Below are 19,827 nucleotides of genomic sequence, written 5' to 3' on the forward strand. Positions count from 1 at the left end.
AGTTAACTAGAGCTAAAGAACACAATGTCTTCAAACCACAGATTCTACAAGATGGAAGTAAGAGCCACAATACTTGGAATACCAGCCACCACCCAATTTGCCATGTCATCTAATTGCAGGTGTGTGAGTGCATGTGTATGTACCCTTTTTGTTGTTGTTGCAAGCACAGGGTTTTAGTTGGTCTGTAGCTGGTAAAGGGAGGTTTGTGAGTATTGTGTGGGGAAATAAGAGAGATGGAAGTGGCCAGGCCTTGAGGGAATCTAGAAGTGGTTGTACAAACTGGCTTCACCATATAGATTTCAACTAGGTGTTAAAGAAACTGGAAAAAAATAATGCAACTCTGTTGACTGGGTGTTGCCCTCTTGGCAGCAGGAGTATGGCTTTTCTGCTGCTATTAGCCCTTCTGAGATTCTGCTTTTACTTAAAAAAAAAAAACCAACAAAAAACACTAATTACCTGATTTGATACCATCTCAATGTGGTTATATAACTGCCTCATTACTTCCGCTGCTTGCCTCCTGTGTGTCTTTCAGCTACCTTCCCTCTCTATATAGCTTGAATCTAGACTCCTGTAAGAGAAAATCTGATTGGTTCAATTTGGTGCATTCTTAGGCAAATCTCCCATGCCAGGCCTCTTTGTAGGTTGCTGGCCATAGATTGCTCTTCACAGGTTGGATGTTCTTGGAACAGGTGCTCTCTGTTGGTCCTGTTGGTGATCATGGTAGCAGAGTCAGTGCCATAAAACATGGCCGTGGACCCAATAAAAGGAATCTTTTGGTGCCAGTCTTTTAAAAGAGAAATCTAGATAGTTCTAGAGTGTAATAATCTTTACAGTACATGATTTTCTTTCATCTTAAAGGTGATAGAATGAAGGTAACCTGTGGGCTTGACTGTTCGTCAGTGCAGCACCAACGATCCTTCCCATACTGAGAAAATGTGAGGAAGAGTTTTCATCAGAATCTGCAGTTCCTTTTCTGAACTGCCTAGTGCTGTTTCCATCTTTGGCTTTGTAGATTCATAGACAGCCTGACGTTTTCACTCAAAAAGAGCCATTACATTTCATGTAACAGCATATTAGGCCATTCTGTCAGTTGCTACAATTTTCCAGACACCCACAATTATGCTGCACAATTTGAGTTGGTGATTTAGTGAATTCTTAAAAGTATTGTGTCTGCTCTTCTTGTATTTTCCACATTTGGGCTTACTCTGCAATAGTTGCTTTACATCCTCTCATTCATTCCTCCAACGACAGGCACTATTGAGTGTTCATCATGTGTTTGGCACCATTCCCTTCTTCTGGGAAAACAGAATCACACAATGGTCAAAGTGTGGATTTTTAAGAATCATGCATACCTGAGTTCAAGTCCTGGTTCCTTTACTGTGTAGGTTGGGCAAGTTACTTAGTTTTTCTAAGCTTCAAGTTTCTTGTCTGTAAAATGACAGTATTAGAAAATGCGGTACTCGTAGGTTTGTTTTGGGAATTTATAGAAGTTTAATGATAGGTATGATGTGATACTTTGCTATCAGTTTGCTGCCAAAATACTTTCTGGAACTTGCCAAATAGTTTCTGGTTATCTTGCTTTGCCATTTGATGTTAGTTGCCTTTTTGTTGGTATTAATCCAGCCGTTCAAGGAAAAGTCAGATGTAACATCTGTGATAAAGCCAAGATGAACAGCAGTTTATTAACTTAGAACATTTTATGCATGCTTATTTAATCTGCCATTTTTGGTGGCAACAAATTCAAGAATTTGTTGAACTTTATGATACAATTTTGCTTTGTGATCATTGTCTTATAGAAAAATGCATAGTTTTGAGGAGCAAAACTCAGCACAGCTTTCAATTTTATTATGATTATTTTTTGTGAACATTAGGTTATGGGTACAAGAACTCATTCTGAGTTTACAAGCAAGAATTATGTCTTCTCTTTGTATCACTAATGCCTCACAGTGTACCTGGCATATAACAGGTGTTAGAAGAATGTTGAAGGAAGGAAAGAAGGGAAGCAGGCACATTACATCAGTTATCTTCTGGCCTGTGTTAGTCCACAATATGTCTTTGCTTTTAAGCTTCCTTTCCCACTACCTCATCTAATCTGTATAGCTTCTCTGCCTGTGAATTCACCTTCATTCCTATTGCTGATGGCTTCTGTTTCCTGACTTTTTAATTTGAGCCTCCTAGCTTCTGCCATTGCTACTAAGTAATGGTGACAGTTTGAAATTCATGGGAGTGCTGTACTGACTGTATACCCTGATTAAATAATCCATAATCAGTTACACACTGTATGGGTATACATTTAGTGATTTTTTTGATAATTTTTTAAGATTTACCTTTTATTTTTTGTTTTAAAGATTTTTTTGACACGGACCATTTTAAAGTCTTTTATTGAATTTGTTACATTTCTTCTGTTCTATGTTTTGATTCCTTGGCCCCAAGTCATGTGGGATCTCAGCTCCCCAGCCAGGGATTGAACCTGCACCCCTCGTACTGGAAGGTGAAGTCCCAACCACTGGACTGCCAGGGAAGTCCCATCCCTAAGATATACTTATGTTTAATTCATTCCTATTCAATTGTATGAAATTCATCTCACAGTTCACTTTCATATTCCACTTCCAGATCTAAACAAACTAAGCATACAATTGTTGATTGCCTCTTCTGTCAGTTGTGTGATCTTAGGAATTGGAATCAGCTATTTCATTTATCCAGTTCTCACATTGCTACTTTAAAACTTTTACACTGCCCAGAAAGCCTCCAGCCCTATTTTGCTTCCTTGATAAGAGGCATCCTTGCCTATATCATGGCAAATGGTAGAGAACATTTCTTTATTCTCCATTTCTACACAATTATTTTTTGTGTTCTGTTCCTTCTTTGGTTCTTTGAAGGAAGAAGTGTTCTTGTCCAAGTCCAACATTTCTACCCTTGCCAGTCTTCTTTCTCAGACCTTTCTCTAGCAGCCTTCCTCTCCTTCCTCCTCCCCATCTCTGTCTCCCTTTCCACAAACTTCTCCCCCTCAGCCTGTGAATATGCTCAAATTCCTTTCAGCCTAAAAGTAAACTTCCGCTCCAGACTACCTTCAGTCTAGTTACTGTCATCTATTCTTCCTTCCTTTCACTGTCAGATTTCCACATGCTCTCATAATACCCTGCTTTAGCACTAATTTCACTATGCTGTAATTGTCTATTTTGTTGTCTCCCTTCTCCATTAAGCTCTTAAGAGACCTGTGCCTTGGTCACCATTGATTCCCTGGGGCCTAAGGTAGTTGCTGGTACATAGTAGGCATTCAGTAAATATTTGTTGAATGAATAAACAATATTGAGCCATACCTATACCATTCACGTGTAACCATCTGTAGTTTTTTCCTTCCCCTACATTTCTATTGAAAGTTCACTTGAAGGGCATCAGTGACCACATAAATGCTAAATCTAGTGCTTTCTTGCTTCCCATCATGCTTGACCTCTCTACGACCATTAATGCTTACAAAAATTACCTTTCCAAGATTTTCATGGTCACTTATAACTGGGTCACTTCAGGCTGGTCTCAGCATGGTATTGCATCCAAAAGAAACAGACAAGCTTCCAAATCTTTGAAAAATAATGAACCTTTTACTATTTTATAGAAATCTTCTAAGGAGATAGAAAGATACAAGTATGTTAAGCTCAGAAAACTTCATGCAAGTTCTCTTTACCCATCTCTTCCCAAATCCTCATATGGATTGGTAGCTTCTGTCAATCTCCCTTCTGTAACATTTCCCCCAAAATCTTCTACAACCTTCCTACGAAAACCTCTTGTCCACTTTTTTCATCTTTCTGGTTCTCTTATTTTCTATAAGAATAACTCTTCTTTCCAATTTAAATCACTTTAGCCTCTCTGCTTCTTCCAGTTCTTTTGTATAACCCATTATCCTGTTCGGCATTCCAGAAGTCTAGGAGCATTCTCTTGATTTCATCTGGTTTGTCCTTAGCAATTTTCTTTTCATGATTTTACTTAATTTTAAAGCCTTAGGTCAGGTACTGTCTTCATTGGTGAGTATTTCCTGAGCTAGGTTTGGCTGGGTTTCTCCCTTGTGTGTTTCTGTAGTGCCCCATCTATAACTATATTGGAATTATCTATTTGTGTATCTCGCCTAGTCTATAAGCATCTTAAGGACGCCCATCTTTTCTTTATACCCTTAGCATCTAGCATGATACCGGGAACATGGTGGATGTTGATAAATACTTACTCAGCTGATTTTCTTATGAACTCTGATCCTTCCTCTTTTGCCACTGACTTTTATTTTGTTTCTAGGCCTTTATGATAGAGTTTCCTTACTCCCATTTCTTTTTTTTTAATACTCTTACTCTTTTTTTTAATACTCCACTCTTTTTTTTAAAATCAATCAATTAATTTATTTATTGGCTGCATTGGGTGTTGGCTGCTGCATGCAGACTCCCTCCAGTTGTGGCGAGCAGGGACCACTCTTCCCTACAGTGCGTGGGCCTCCCCCGTTGTGGAGCATGGGTGCTAGAGATGTGGGCTCCAATAGTTGTGGCACTTGGGCTCAGTAGTTGTGGCTCATGAGCTCCAGAGCACAGACCCAGTAGCTGTGGCACACAGGCCTATTTGCTTTATGGCATGTGGGATCTTCCTGGACCAGGAATCGAACCCACGTCCCCTGAATTGGCAGGCAGATTCTTAACCACTGCTCACCAGGGAAATCCCGATTCCTTCACTTCTAAAGCATCACTTATTACTTCTGTGAAGATGACTCCAGATCTGTTTTCTAGCCTGGCGATTCTGATTATTGGACCATATATTTTCAAAGTTACATGTCAGACATCTCCACGTGGATATTTCTCCATATTTTAAAAACAACAGAAACTCAGTAAACCAAACTTAATATCTTCTTTTTAAACTTACTCCTCCTTTATGTGTTCCCTGTTTCAATTATTCACATCTAGGCTTTCTTGTTACCTAGGCTAATTAGAATCCTAAGAAATACCTTGCCTTCTTTCTCTCTCTTACACTTTTTACTAATCAGTGATCAATGCCTGTCCATTTTGCCTTTGAATGTTTCTCCCATTTGGGTCCTCCTTGCCATCTCCACCTTTAGTAGTTTAGTTAGGACTCTTATCTCTTAGCTACACTATTGCAATAATCTCCTAACTGACCTCCTCTCTAATCTGTCTTCCATGCTGCTGTCAGAACTATCTTCCTGAAACACAGATGTGTTGTTACTGTATGTGCATTGCTTGACTAACTTACTCCTTGTCAGGTCTTAGCTTAAATGTCACTTCTAAATAAAGACAGTTTAAAATATTCTCCCTTATAGTTCTGTTTCATTTTCCTTTCCATATTGTCATCTAATATGGTTTTTAGTTATGTTTGTATTTGTGTATTGATTTGTTTAATGTTTGTCTTCCTACTGGAGAGATTTATGTGAGAGACTGGGGAGAGTTATGTAGACCCTGTGCCTAGCACAATGCTTGGGACGTAGTAATCCTTAAAAAATATTTGTCGAATGAGTGGATGGATAATAGATAGTTATCAATCTAGGAAAACAGGAGATAGCAAAGCAGAAAAGTTACAGGGTCCTAGAATCTTCCTGCATTCTCATGGACCTTGGTCTGTATCTGGCCTTTCTGAAATAGTAATGGGCTTCTCCCTTCTGCTGTTTGCATTTGTTTCCCTAAGGATGGGAGTCAACAGTTATATTACCCTGCACTCACATTAATGCTGATGTGACTATAGTTGATTTGGGGGCTGTAGGTGATGGCAGCTAGAATTGTTTACCTGTTATTAATGCATAAGTGGTACCCTAGCCATGCAGGCAAACTGGTATTTGCTAAGTTGAGTTAACCAAGACTGCTGTTTAGCCTCTTGAGTGATGCAGGCCTTTGTACCACATGTTAATTAAAGTGTTTATTACTTGTAGGACTAGTTGTGTTTGACATGAGGTATTTATTTGCCTTTTAAAGATTAAATATTTTAATTTAGCAAACTTTCTATTGAGTGGAAAATGAAAAAAATTACTTAAAAATATTATTTAGAAACAGGTTAGTGAGTAATAAGCAAATTAAACTCCCCTTCCCCGTGGAACCTGCTCAGGTTTCAAAAGTCAAAGAATTTCATGAGTATTCTTCAGATTTTACTGTCTTTGGTTGACTCACTTCATCCATTCAGTAGACATTTTGAGCTCCTGCTTTGTGTGAGGCACTGAGTTAGGTGCTAGGGTTACAGAGATGAGAAATACAGTTCCTTTCCTCAAGTACTGTGAAAGAAGAACACATTATAAGGATACACAGAAGTGGAATATTAAGTCACACTGAGGGATTGGTGAAGGCTTTTCATAGTTCATTCATTCATTTTAAGTTGAGTTTTGAATGAGTTAGCAAGGCGGACAAACTTTCCAGGTAGGTACAGAGGACATGAGGACCACATGTAGACCAAGGGAAGGAATTATGGCCAAATCAAGAAAGGTCTTATATACCAAGTGAGTAGTTTGAATCATATTTTCAAAATTAGGGGTAGCTGTTGAATGATTTTAAGCCAGGGGCATTGGATAGCATTGAGGAGACTGAACTGGAGACGGGATAAGGGTAAGGTTTGTGGTGGGGAAATCAAATAGAAGCCAGTTTAAGAAGTTTAAGTGAGAAGTGATAGGGACCTAAATTTAGGTAATGACACTGAAACTATGGAGATGGATACAGATACTATAATTATTTCAGAAGTGGAATTTCTGGGTGGAGCTGAAGATGGGGTCTAGTTTGGGCAGTCTGGTTGGGCAGGTGGGTGGTACCATCTTCAAGGTAGGGAATACAGGGGGAGGAACACTTTTCTAGGGGGAAATGTTGAATTAAAGTTTAGACATGTTGAGTTTGAGGTGCTTGTGGGCCATCTCATTGGAGATGCTTAGTATAATATACAGACTAGAGGTCAGAGAGAGATTGCTCAGGAGCTGGAGATTTAGGAGTCATTCATGTACCTATGTTGAAAATGTAGTGATTACTGGCAAGAAAAAAGAGTCAACATATACTAATTCTCACATTCTGTTGCTTTATTTTACAATTTAGGTCAGTGCCTTCCTATTTCAGTTTTTCGTTTGGGAAATGATGTTTGGCTAGCACTGGTTGTATCTCCTCCCAGCCGCCACTCCCCACCCCCATTGCCAAATATGAACTATCTATAATACAGCATGTATTTGATACTATTCTAAGAAGTGCTGGATAATTAAATTGTAATAGTATTAGGCAATGTGAACTAAACTGTGTTGTATTTAGAGTGCTTTTTCAAAAATGTGTAAGACCTATTTTAAACGATTATTTCTTTAAAAAGGAAGTATCTTATTTTTAAAAATAAAACAATCTATTAGTGTTCTTGGACTGAAGAAGATGTGTTTGTTGACTCCCACGGCTTTGGTCTACCCAGGAGTTGTTTGTGACTTAGTCCCTGCCTCAGACCAAGGCAGAAACTATTTCTGAAAACTGGGAGGAAGCCATCTGGGTAAACTAATAGAATCTGACATAATCCACATGATAAACTTAAGTAATGTAGTATCCATAGCCAGATTCTGAGGGCAAAAATATGCTATTAAACATTGAACAGATTATTGAAGTAAATTATAGTACTTTTACTTTGCCAAGCTGCACTGTTTAGACTGGTGAATATTTAAAATAACAATTAATGAAAACTAGGCCGTGCATTGTCGTGTATGTTCCTGTGGTCCTCACTGGTTTCTCTCTCTTTCTTTTTACCTTCTTTCTGAAGGGAGAACCTAACAATAAAACTTTAGATCTTGTTATCTAGATAACCACTAGAGTTCAAGTGGAGATTTTTGTCTTCTCTGAACTGAAATGAAGCAGCCTGTTTACCCTGCCCAGGTCACTGGAAAACTTAGGAGGGTATGCAGAATGACTTTTTAAAAGTCAGTCTTGCTTGGGATCGAAACCAGTGATTTCATACCGAAAGTGTAGGTCTGTATAGCATTTAAGCTATACAACTTTTGATTAACTTTTAAAATCTGCCTTTAAAGGGAGGAATTTCCAGGAGGCTGGATGAGTTATGAACCTTAAAATTGAAGGTGCATTGCTATAGCACAGAATTATTTTAAATCATAAACTTTTTAAGTAATACCTGTTTCAGATCTTCCTTTTTAAATAAATTTGTTTCTAAACATTGATTCCTCCCCCCCATCCCCTGCAAGCCTCTGTATACTCATTCTCACCTCAGTAAATCACTAAGAGATTATTGAAAAAATGTATTATTTAGGTGTCTGAAGGATTGTAACAAAAACGAATAGTGGAATAGAATTTTAGAATTTATACTTTCTGCATTGAGGACTTCATTTGTTTAATAACCTTCTTTATATTTGTTGATATTCTTTCTTGCCCTATGCCAACATTTTAGAGATAAATTTTGTTTAGATATTTCTTACAAGATTTATCAGTATGTTACCAATAACAACACACACACACACACACTCATTCACTCATACACATACACACACACTCTTTATTCATAATACCTTGAATTTGTATTACATATCTTGCCAAAAGTTATTACGTGGTTCTATATTATTCCTTTAGCTTCACAAGATTTCTAGATCTCTGAGAGAGAAGATAGTTTTTTTTTGTTTTGTTCTGATATTTTTTCACGTAGTGAAATGCACAGTACTCTTTCATCAACCAGACCCAACTCACAGTCTTAATCAATGGAAGAGTAGAACTGGCGCCCCTAGATTCCTTGTTTTGTGTATTTTGGTGGAGCTGACTCTTGAGTATGAAGGTTGTGATAGGAAATGATACTAGGTACTTGCAAGAAAATACTGGAAGAGGGTTGCCAAACATCTTGTATAGATGTAATTTTCTCATACTTCAGAGCCCTGTCCTATTAAAAGTTGTATCTAGATGCATATTAATCTTATAATTGAGCCTGTTCAGTCACTTTTGATACATCTCTAGCATGTCATCACTCCAGTGAAGTAGTCTATCAAGAAAATTTGGCAACCCAATATTTGAAAAATAATTTCTAACATTTCTTTGGCCAAGTTACTATTTAAAATCAAACTGTGACTAAAACTAAGTCTATCATCCTATCACCAGCACTGACTCCCCTTGCTTACTTTATTTTGTCCATCATCGTTTTGCTTATCACACAGAGTTAAAGTCTCATTTCTTCTATGGATCTGTTCTTGGCAGCTCCAACCCATGGTGACTTCTTCCTCTTTTGAACTCACAACACTTACCATTTTTTTTCCCACTGTCATCCTTTGTGTTATTAGTGCATTGTTATTTAATTACAGTGTCCCGTGATTAGATGGTAAGCCCTCTGACACTCAGGACTAACAGTTTTGCTCTAGAGCATGTAAGGCCTTGAGTGAATGGGTCATCAGGCCCGTCCCCATTTTCTGTTCTCCAGATGTCATTGTCCTCTTCATGTCCTATTTTACTGGTCTAAACTTTCTGTTGCTCTACAGTTGGCTACCCTGGGTCTGAGTATTTTGTGTTTATGAAGATTATAGATGATTTTTAGGAAGTTCTTGGGCTAATTTTAGGGGAATACAGAGGTGATTTTTCAGCTTTTTCCTGTCTCAGGATCTGTTTTTAAACTCTACCATGAAGATTCTACCTCTTTATAATTATTTTTCATATTTACTCATGTATCAAAATATGTCTTGAGAGTCTGTATCTTAGAAGCAATAGTGTGTGTGTGTGTGTATGTAAAAGTAGGACTAGCCAGATTATTTATTTTTTTTACTTATTGGGTGTGGCTTGTGAAATCTCAATTCCCCAACCAGAGATTGAACCCGGGCCTCAGCAGTGAAAGCCTGGAATCCTAATCACTAGGCTATCAGGGAACACCCAGGACTAACCAGATTTTTACTTTTGATACAGAATAAAAAGAAAGTAGAGAAACATTATCAAGTTCACAAATATGAATTTTCTTCCCAGACTCTTTTGCTTACTATGCTGCTTTTGTAGCCTGATGGGAACAGAGCAGGCAGAGTGTAAATAATTATATCATCATGTATGTAAGTCACTGCAAAGTAAGGCTTATAGTTATTTTCTTTAGCCATGTGTTATATGCATTTTGTAGATACCTTCTTTTGAGCCAAAATTCTGTCAAATTGTAGATGGGAACTCTAGAGATGTAGTATAACCTCATTTTAAAATGGAGAAAATTGAGGTAAGTGATTGCACAAGGTCAATGAAGAAGATAGGAATAGAGACCAGCTATCTCTTAAAGATTATTTTAGGAGGTAATAACGTGTACGTGTTTACAAAATTAAACAGTACAAAAAGATGTACTAAGAAAGGTAAGTTTTCTTTCTGCCCTATCTCTTGGTTCTCTCATTCCCGTCCCCAGAGTTAAGAAGTTAGTTTCCAGTTTCTTGGGCTTTTGAGATCTGTTTTATGTATATATAATCATATAAATGTATATATTCCCATTCATGCAAATGATAGCATACTATACACACTTTTCTGTACCTTGGTTTTTTTCAGTTTTTAATATGTCTGAAAATTGTAGAACCCAGGCATTTTTGTCCCTTGGTCCATCCATGAACTTTACTATATTGTCTATCATTTAGACAACCAGTTTTTGTTAATGTGAACAAAGTGTTAAATTATTCTTTGCTTCTAGCATAATCATATTGAGTACCTTGTGCAGCATAATGTAGTATTTCAAATTTCTTTCAGAAAGAGAGAGATCATGGTCATTGATTTATTTTATGATAAATGTTAAAGTTAAAAAAATAAGTGAAATGTACATAATAATTATTACTGCTGGTTACCAAAATAGCTGATTAGGATATTTTCTTTAATATATGAGAAAGAAATTGCAGGTGAAATTTTCAGGGAAATCATTTACTTTTAAACTTGTGTAGAAACCTGTATGGTATGTGCAAAACCATTTAATATCTTAGTGCCAGTGATAAGCAGTGATGTTATAAATATAAAACCGCAAATGTTTATTTTCTAAATTTAAAAATCTCCAACCTCATATACAGTTCACAGAAATAATTTTTCATTTGTTTTTCAAAACAGTTTATATGTTTTAATCTTCTTGAGATGACTCATGGTCATCTGTATAAAAATATACCCTTAATTTTGATCATTCAGGCTTTATTTTGGATAGCTTATCTGTCAATGAAATTATTGCTTTATTTTTCAGAGATTAATGGGGCCTATTACAACTGCTTGATTTTAAATATTTTGAACCAAACTGTATCACAAAAGACAAATCCGTTAAAAAAAAAAAAATGTGTACCATACCAAACGTCCATGATAGAATTCATAGAGGCCAAGTACTTACATTTGAATTTTACTTTAGATAATTAGTAATCCTGCATTCTCCCTAAAGATGGCAGTGCTTCTCCATGCATCATTTACCGAGTAATTCTGTTTGAAAATAGTATTAATTATAACTCCATTATTGATTGGAAAAAAGTTAATCAGACAAAGTATATTTTCATAATAATATCACAATAGTTAAAATTCAGTAGTAGAACAAGTAAAATTGTATCCTTGAGGTTCATAGCATCATTGCAACTTTTATGTGTGTTATTCTTGACACTGAAGACAGGGTCTTAGTGGTTCTTACTGCATTCTGACTTTGGAATTCTTGATGTGACATCATGAACTCAAGTCTTATCAAGAATTGTGACAAGTCATGTTAGGACCTTACTGTATTTATATAGATCTCTCTCCTTATAGAGATGTCATCAGAAAAACTGACAAACAAAACACCCCAAACAGAAACAAAACCCCTAAGTAACTGTGTATTGTATATATTTGTGGAGATGAGAAATGTTTTAATATTTATTCTTTGGTAAAAGTTCTTATGTCCAACTTTTTCCTTTTTGCTTAGGTGACTAATTCTTTTTAATAAATGAAACAATTACTTATTGGTGCCAGAAACAAACAAACAAACAAAAAACCCCAAAGCTTCAGCCTTCTCTGCTGTAGAGACTAAGCTCTGAATACACAAGGTAGTGCTCTGGAACATGGAGAAACAATGCTATATTTTGTTCCTCCTTTTTCCAGTATTCCCATTTCGAATTAAATGGTTCTTCCTTGCGTGCATGTGTTTGAAATTACATGGTTTTGTAGTTTGAAGATGGTGAACAGCAAGACAGGGCAGGCTAGCCTCCCTGCTAGGCCTCACTTTGACATGGTCACTACTTTCTAAGGCTGGTCCTTTTGGTTCATCTAGGTCCATTATGGTTCATCTAGCAAGGTGGCTAGGTGCTTGAGGACTGTGTTACTCTAACCAGCCTCATAGATACTGGTGTATAAATAACACAGTACTAAGTTTTAAATTTGTCATGAGATGTTTCAGGGACACTGGCTTCTCATGTTTATGGTTTAGTATATTTTCTCCCAGTAGGCAAATATACTAAAGTATAATCAGAAGGTTTCTTGATGAGCGTTGAATCAGCTCTTAGCGACCAGTATCAGCAAACTCTGGTAGTACAATACAGTCATCTTTCCCACAGGAATATACTGGCCACTCAGGTGAGGTATTTATCAATTTTCAGAGCATCCTTTCTAGTAGACCAGGATGCAGACAGATAGCCAGCTTTTGCTTTCTTGATTTCTTACAGGTACTGTAGATTATCTCCTTTAACACATTTTTCTTCCCATTAGAGTTTAATAAAATTGCACTAATGTATGTAAAACACTTAGCCTAATACCTGGCAAACACTAAATAAATGATAACTAATATTAATAAGTTGAACTGGTGTTAAGTTCAGGTTACCTTGGTACTTGTAATGTCAAAGACAATCTTTGGGGTCATTTCTTTAGATGACTTATCAATCTCATCTTTCACATTTTGAGTTATTTTCATTGTTTAATTCCTTATTCTTTTAACTCAATTGCATTTATCATTGATGTTGAATTCATGAGCTAATTAGGACAACCCCTTTTGCCTATGCATGATTTTGTTAACATTTTGTTGCTGAGATTTTTGGTATTTTTAAAATTTTAAATTTCTTGTGCCAAAATACCCCATTCCCCACATTTCCTCCATCTGTAATGTGAATCTGTTGGAAGAGATAATCTTCAAGTTACTGCTCAGCTCTAGGATATAGATAATTTTATATCTTATTTGAGTAGATGATGTCAGTTGTAGGCCTTTCCATCTAATCAGTTTACCTTCATTTCAGATCTGCTTAAATTCTTTCACATAGTGTAAAGTTATTTTGAAAATGGTCTGAATCCTTAGACTAGTAGGATGACCATGGAATTGGGAGGCAGTGATTGAACAGTCCAGGGGTAGAGGTATGATGAGGGTAATGTCACAGCAGTAAGCAGTAACGTTACCGATCTGGCAAATACACTCGCGACAAATCAAACTTTGTGTGTGAAAATGAGTACAGAAAGGAAAAATTGAGTCGATCTGTCACTCTGGCAACAATAAACATTGTTGTCAGCCTTCTTCTCTTCATCCATCTGGAGAGAAGTTATTCTTTTAAGAATGACAAAATAGCTTTAGGAAAACAGTGGAGAAATTGCCACAGCTCTTTCTGATGTTTGTAAAAAATACAGATTATGGTGCATTTTTGAAACTGGTGGTCTCATAACCACGCTTTGAGGCCAGTCATAGATAGTAAACATTGTGGGAGTTCATGAAAATGGATAGATTATTTCAGACTGCAGTAATCAGGGAAAGCTTATTAGAATGGCTGAGCATCTTGAGGGATGGGCAGCATTTGAATACAAGAGGAGGGAGAAGACATTTTTTGATGGATGAAATGCCAAGAACAAAAGCATAGAGGTGGGAAATAATAGTGTATGTTAGGGGAGTGGAGAGTCAAGTAGTTTGGTGCAAAGTTTCTTAAATATGGTCCATGAAAGAGAATTCAGGCAGTGCTTGTCACATGATATCATTCATTCTAGAGTTGGAAAAAAATGGGCACCATGCCATTTCCATTTATCATGCAACTGGATAAAACTATTGATGCCTCTCAGTGCATCAAGCTTCACGTTTTCATGTGCTCTCTAATGTCATCAACAGAGAATTTCATTTTAGGACTCTTTGGAAACTGGAAAGGCTGTCAATATCTTTAAAATAATCTCGCTCCCTCTCTCTCTGATAATTATTCAAATGGCAGGAAAAAAATGATAGCACTCTGAGGTTAGATGTGCACCTGTGATGTCAGGCATACATCATGGTTTTCCTGCGCTGATGAGGAAGGTATAACCACATGTTACTGTGCCTCATTACTTTCCATGTCAGCAGCTGTCACCACCTTTCCAAGAGGTATTGCCAAGAAATAGGAACAGAATATGATGTTTTTCTCTACTAGACAGAAATTTGCTGCCTTTCCAGAGGTCTTAATTGAAATTGAAGGCAGAGGAAATAATGTGACTTGACTTGGACTTGAAAGTCTTGGAGGAATTTAGTGTTCTGGTACACAGGCTACCTTAAACTGAGAAAGCATTCTATGGAATTCTGCTTTGGTTCTGTGTACCTTTGGAGTCAAGGATTTCAACACTTGTTGCCATGGAGAAAAAAGTTACAAATGATTATCAAAGATTATGTATGTGTTGCTATGTCAAAAACCATATTACAATTTCAACTCAAGTCAAATCTCACTGAGATTTATTACTGAGCAGTTAGAATTTAAAAATTTCAGGAAGTCACTGTTTTTCTTTCATGAAAAATAACACTATGAGGGAGGGATTACTTTCTTTGTAAATATTGTTTTCTGTATATTGTTTATGTTCAGGAAATTAGTTTCTAGTGCAGTGAAACAGAGTATATGGTGTATACGTTTATGTGCATGCTTCTGGAGGACAAAGTCCATGTCTAATCAGAATCTCAGACTAGTCATTCCCTTAAAAGGTTAAGAACTAATAAAGTTGCTAGTGTGGAGACAATGGGATGCTCTGGATGAATCTGAACAAAGGAATGACAGGAAATTAGAAATCTCATCTGAAGAATATGAGGAGGAAAGCTTTGGCAGGACTGCAGGGTGATTTAGGGATTCAGGTTAGCCTTAGGGTTGGAGTTATCTGAATAATCTGAAGGTAGTTTTTAGATAGAGCTTCTCAAAGGAAAGAATCTCATGTTATCTGTTTTTGGTTTCTAGTGTCTGAGCACAGTGCCCGAGACATAATAGGCATTCCAAAATATTGAGTTAAATTGAAATTTCTGTATGGACATGATACACCAAATGAAAGTTGGATGATAGCACACCAAAAATAAATGCTCTTCTGTCTTATCTGCATTTAATCCTGTTATGTTAAATCACTTGGTGTAAAATAAGGGTTTTGGAGAGACAATGCTTTATAAAAAGCTCATACACCATTTTTGTTTGAGCAGTTGGTTAACAGAAACTTTGGCCTCTTGGGGTTTGTTCTTTTTGTATATTTTATTTATGATAATTTTGTTACTAAAGGTATGTCTCTAGACATGATCATTTTATCCAGTACGTACAGAGGGAAGGAAACTTGCAGGATGGTGTGGTTGATTTGGGTCATCATCTATTTAAGCAACATTCCAATAAACATCTAAGCTTGGATTTACTCAAAATTAAGGAAAATCAGTCTGACAACTCTGAGGTCACTTTGGCTTAAAATATCATTGGAACTTATGTATTAAATGGGTCTTCTATCAGTTTAATAACAAAGCCCTGGAATCCCATCCCTATGTTATATTAGTATAATTTTATTGCCATCCTTACACATTTTTTCTGGAACAAGGTTTAGCAAAACAGATTTCCTCGGTATTAATAGTGCTAAAAATTTAAATTTGTTATGACTGAAAGACCAAGATATAAAGTTTAGACTCTAGTTTATTTTAATATTTTAGCTTTGCTCCCACTAAGTTCTTTCAAGTTTAAGAGCAAATTATTGAACACACTGTTAAAACACTGGTATTATCTAAAACATTTGTTCAAAAGTATGGTAATTTTTTTTGGCAAACTCTGTTCCCAAGTCTGTGGAAGTTACAAATCAAATTAGGTTCGTTAGAAGCCCAGAAAGTTTTTTTTTTCCCCCTGAAGTAGAAATGTTTAATAGAATAAAACAGGGTATAACTTTCACAGAAGACAGTGGTTTTGATTAACTATAATGTTTAAGGCATCAACTGCTCTGAAATACTGTGGTTTACTCAGAACTTTTGAGGAAGATAACTTTTGTGGACCATTCATTCATTCTTAAAATCTTTTCATATCCACCTTGCTACACAATATGAAATATAATTTTGAATTGATAGGAAGTTAGAATGGGTTCATGAGAATGGACTAAAATGCCTTGTTAAGTTACTTGAATTTTTAATTATAAAGATATGCTATTGTATACAATTTGGGAAACATAAATAAAGGTTACCTGCAGCCTCATCACCTGAAGATAACCACTTAACATTTTGGACTGTTTCATTATTTTATACATGTGTGGTGTGTTGTGTGTGTATACACATGTATGCATGTAAGTATACACACATTCCCACACACTACACATGGGGAGGAAACTAATTTTTTTCATTCTATCTAGTATACCTTTCCACATGAATAGATATTATATCGCAGCATTATTTTAATAGCAGGTTAGTATCAACTGTAAGAGAAAGACTAATCTTATTGTTGGGTATAGGATAGTCCCAGTTTTTCTTGAAAAATTTTTTTTCATTTTCTTTGCTTGTTTTTTTTGCTGTTCTAGATACTGCACTGAATACCCCGTATGAAATTTTTGCATGTATTTATAATTATTCCTTAAGGGAAAACTCTAAAACTAGAATTTCTGGGTCAGAGAGTATTGAAAAATTTTGATACATTTTCCTAAATTGCTAAAAACATGTTTAATGACACTTCAATTGGATGCTGTTTGCCTGTGATCAACACAGGTTTATCTCCTGTGTCCACGTGACAGACAACCTGTTGGGCGGAAATGGCATCGCGCTGAGTTTGGGTTGGCGGCTCCCTGATTAGCTGGGAGGCGCGGGCGCGTTCGGCCCGTTTCTAACCGCCGTGTCTTTGTCTCTCTCCCTGGGGACCGCTGCCGCCCGTGCGGGCCGAAGCCTCGGGAAGCCGTCGCCCCGCAGCGCCGCCGCCCTGCGCCCGGCCGCCGCGGGGAGCCGCGGCCCGCCCGCGGGCGCCGTCACCACGCGCCAGGCCGCCGCCAGCTGCCGCGCCAAGCTCCGCGGCGGCGCCGCTCGGGAGCGCCAGCACGCCGCCCGCGGCCTCGGGAAGCCCGCGGCCCCGTGAGCGCCGCCGCCGCCGCCGCCGCGCCCGGCACCGCCCAGTACCTCAGGCCTCGCCCGTCGCGCCTCCTCCCCGCCGGACCCGCCGCACCCGCCGGAGCTCTCCAAGTCCAGCCGCGCGGCGGCCCCGCTGCGGGGCCGTCAGCTATCGCAGACCCGCCGCCACCCCGCGCTTTCCCGGACTCTGTCCCATGCAGCCCCGCAGGAGGCCCGTGTGCCTTAGGGCCGGCGGGTGGGGGGGAAGGCCTCCCTGCGAGTCGTTGCTGCTCGCAGAGCAGTGCTTCCTCAACCCGTCTGTCTGCCGCAATCCCGGCTGCTTTGAGAATCTGGCCACCGGACAATACCATCCTCTTTCCCTTCCCCTCGTCATTTGTCAAGTTCCTAGTCATTTTCTTTCAGGATTAGTTCCTCAAAGACTAGCTCCCACCTGACTCTTCTTCGCCTCAAGTCCCATCATCAACAAGCTGGTGACCCGCACTATCTGGAGTCGTGTGATGCGTAACTGTGGTTAAACTTGAACTCCAACCTCCAGTCCCCTCCTTGTAACTTCATCCCCAGTGACCATTTCTCCCCTTCAGAATCAGCCCCTGCTCTCACGTTCTAGACTGCCGTCGCAGGGCATCCTCTACTGGGTTTGCACTGAGGCCGGGGCGTCTCCTCCGCTACCCTTAATCCGTGACGGAGCACAGTCGGGGTACTAGTGAGACGCCGGACTCCTCTAACGAGCGACTGGCGTGGGGACTCCGCAGCAGCCTGGCTGAGACTTTCTTAGAATCGTGCTGCATGCAGTCTAAGGCTCTTCTTGCCCAATCTCCCTCTCCTTTTCTAGGTGTCAGACTTGCATTATGGTATGAAGACCCCGCCCTGCTCCTGATTCCTTCCCTTTATCCTTCACAGATGTTCCCTCAATAAAACTCCTTTAAGTTGAACCCTGACTTGGTGTCTGCTTCTAGGAGGACCTGAGCTAACACATTATCAGACACTCCACTCTGATCACCATCTTCCTATCCTCCTGGATCCCTTGTTCACTGACAGCTAATTCATTAACCTAATTTTCCCACTATTTATCAGCCCACTTTTTGGATTCACTTCCTTCCTTGTCTAGCCTAGATCCCATGATCCATCGCTATTATCATCCTCCTTGAAATACAGTGCTCTCAGCAGTCTTGAAATTCACTTTCTTTCAGTTTACTTACCTGGTAACATCCACACTCCGGATGAACCTTACCATTTGCCTTCCATTGGCCTGACTGGGACAATCAGTCATGTTCTTTAAGAAAATCACACAACACAGCCAAGTAGTTTTACTTTGAATCCATTATCTCAGACCTCAAATCGCTGCTCTTGTTCCTACTGTCGTCTCAGTTTCCCACTTCTAAAATGTTTGTTTATACCTTTTCATTTCTCCTCAAGATTTCTGGTCCCCTCCTCTTTGTTTACTTTAAATTTCCCTCGGAAAATAGATGTTAAATACAAACTTCATCTTCCCGGCACAAGACCCCTCCACCCCCAACCCAGTTACCTTGGTAACCACCAAGTTCCTTTCTGTGAAAGTTTCAAAGGCCAGCCCCTCCTCTTGTGCTCTGGACCTCAACCCTTCCTACCTTTTCAGGGACTTTTCTCCCTAGGTTTTCCCTTTTCTTATGCATTATTAATCTCTGCCTTGAATGGATCATTCTCATCAGCTTGCGGACGTGCTCCAGTGTCCTCCATCTTAACCAAACCTTCCCTTGTGCACGTCTTTGCCATCTATTAGCCAATTCTCAGCTGTCCTTCATAACTAAACTTCTTTACGGAGTTATCCTTATAGATTTTCATTTTCTAATCTTTTAGTCACTTTTCAATTCACAATGTGACTTCTCCATCACCATTCCTGAAAGTGCCATTTTTAAAGTCACCAGTCACTTCAGTGTTACCCTATTCAAAGGGATACTCTCTTGTCTTCACCTTGGTCACTCCCTGCTTCTTTAAAGTTTCTCTCTTCATATCCAAGGCACTATTCTGTCCTGGTTTTCTTCCAGCTTCCCTGTTCACTCCTAGCGTTATGTTCTATCTCCTGCCTAACTTTGAAAAGTTGAGACTTTTCACCTCCACCGCGTCCCTCTTTTCTTTCTATGTTCTTTCCCAGGAGGATCTTTTCAAGTTCCGTGGATTTAAGCACTGGCTCTGTGCTAATAAATTACAAATTTATGTTTCCCACTTTGACCTTTCTTTTAAGTTTTAGACTCACATGTCTAATTGCTTGCTTAATATCTTCCTTTGGATGACTCAGATCTTTCATATTTAATATGCCCAAAATGTAATTCTCATCCTCACCCCAAACCTGTTTCCTCCATCTTCCCTACTACAGTAAAGAGCACCACCATACAACCAATTGCTCAAGCCAGAAACCTGTGCATCAGCCTTGATTCTTTTCACCTCTCCCCTACATCAAATAGACTGGCAAAATATATCCATTTTATCCCCCCAATATATCTTTAATCTGTCTGCCTCTTTCCATTTTCAATGCCATTGCTTAATTCTGGTCACCGCTTTTTCTCACCTGATTGTTGTGACAGCCAGACTACTGTTCTCTCTGCTTCCACTCTTGATCCATGCATGGACCCACTTCAATACATGCTTCATAGAGTGGCAACAATGACCTCC

The 19,827-nt window shown here is 38.6% G+C and overlaps 1 protein-coding gene across 7 annotated transcripts in view; it reads left to right on the forward strand.

Annotated features, from left to right (window-relative positions):
- The window catches only part of ZNF800 (zinc finger protein 800), a 45,782-nt gene extending 28,453 nt beyond the window's left edge, over window positions 1-17,329 (forward strand). For 2 of the 7 annotated variants that reach the window (XR_009053052.1, XR_009053055.1), the window contains exons 7-8: window positions 42-119; window positions 16,999-17,125. Coding sequence is in view for 2 of the 7 variants with exons in the window: in XM_057730387.1 (XP_057586370.1) it covers window positions 16,999-17,185 (187 nt within the window). In the remaining 5 variants the exon portion in view is untranslated. Of the gene's footprint in view, window positions 1-2 lie in introns of all 7 variants that reach the window. The other 5 variants (XR_009053051.1, XR_009053053.1, XM_057730387.1 and 2 more) reach the window with 3 other exon arrangements.
- Window positions 17,330-19,827: the final 2,498 nt, after the last annotated feature.

The sequence above is a fragment of the Hippopotamus amphibius genome, chromosome 4 (genome assembly GCF_030028045.1).
Source record: "Hippopotamus amphibius kiboko isolate mHipAmp2 chromosome 4, mHipAmp2.hap2, whole genome shotgun sequence".
In the NCBI taxonomy this organism is placed as follows: domain Eukaryota; kingdom Metazoa; phylum Chordata; class Mammalia; order Artiodactyla; family Hippopotamidae; genus Hippopotamus; species Hippopotamus amphibius.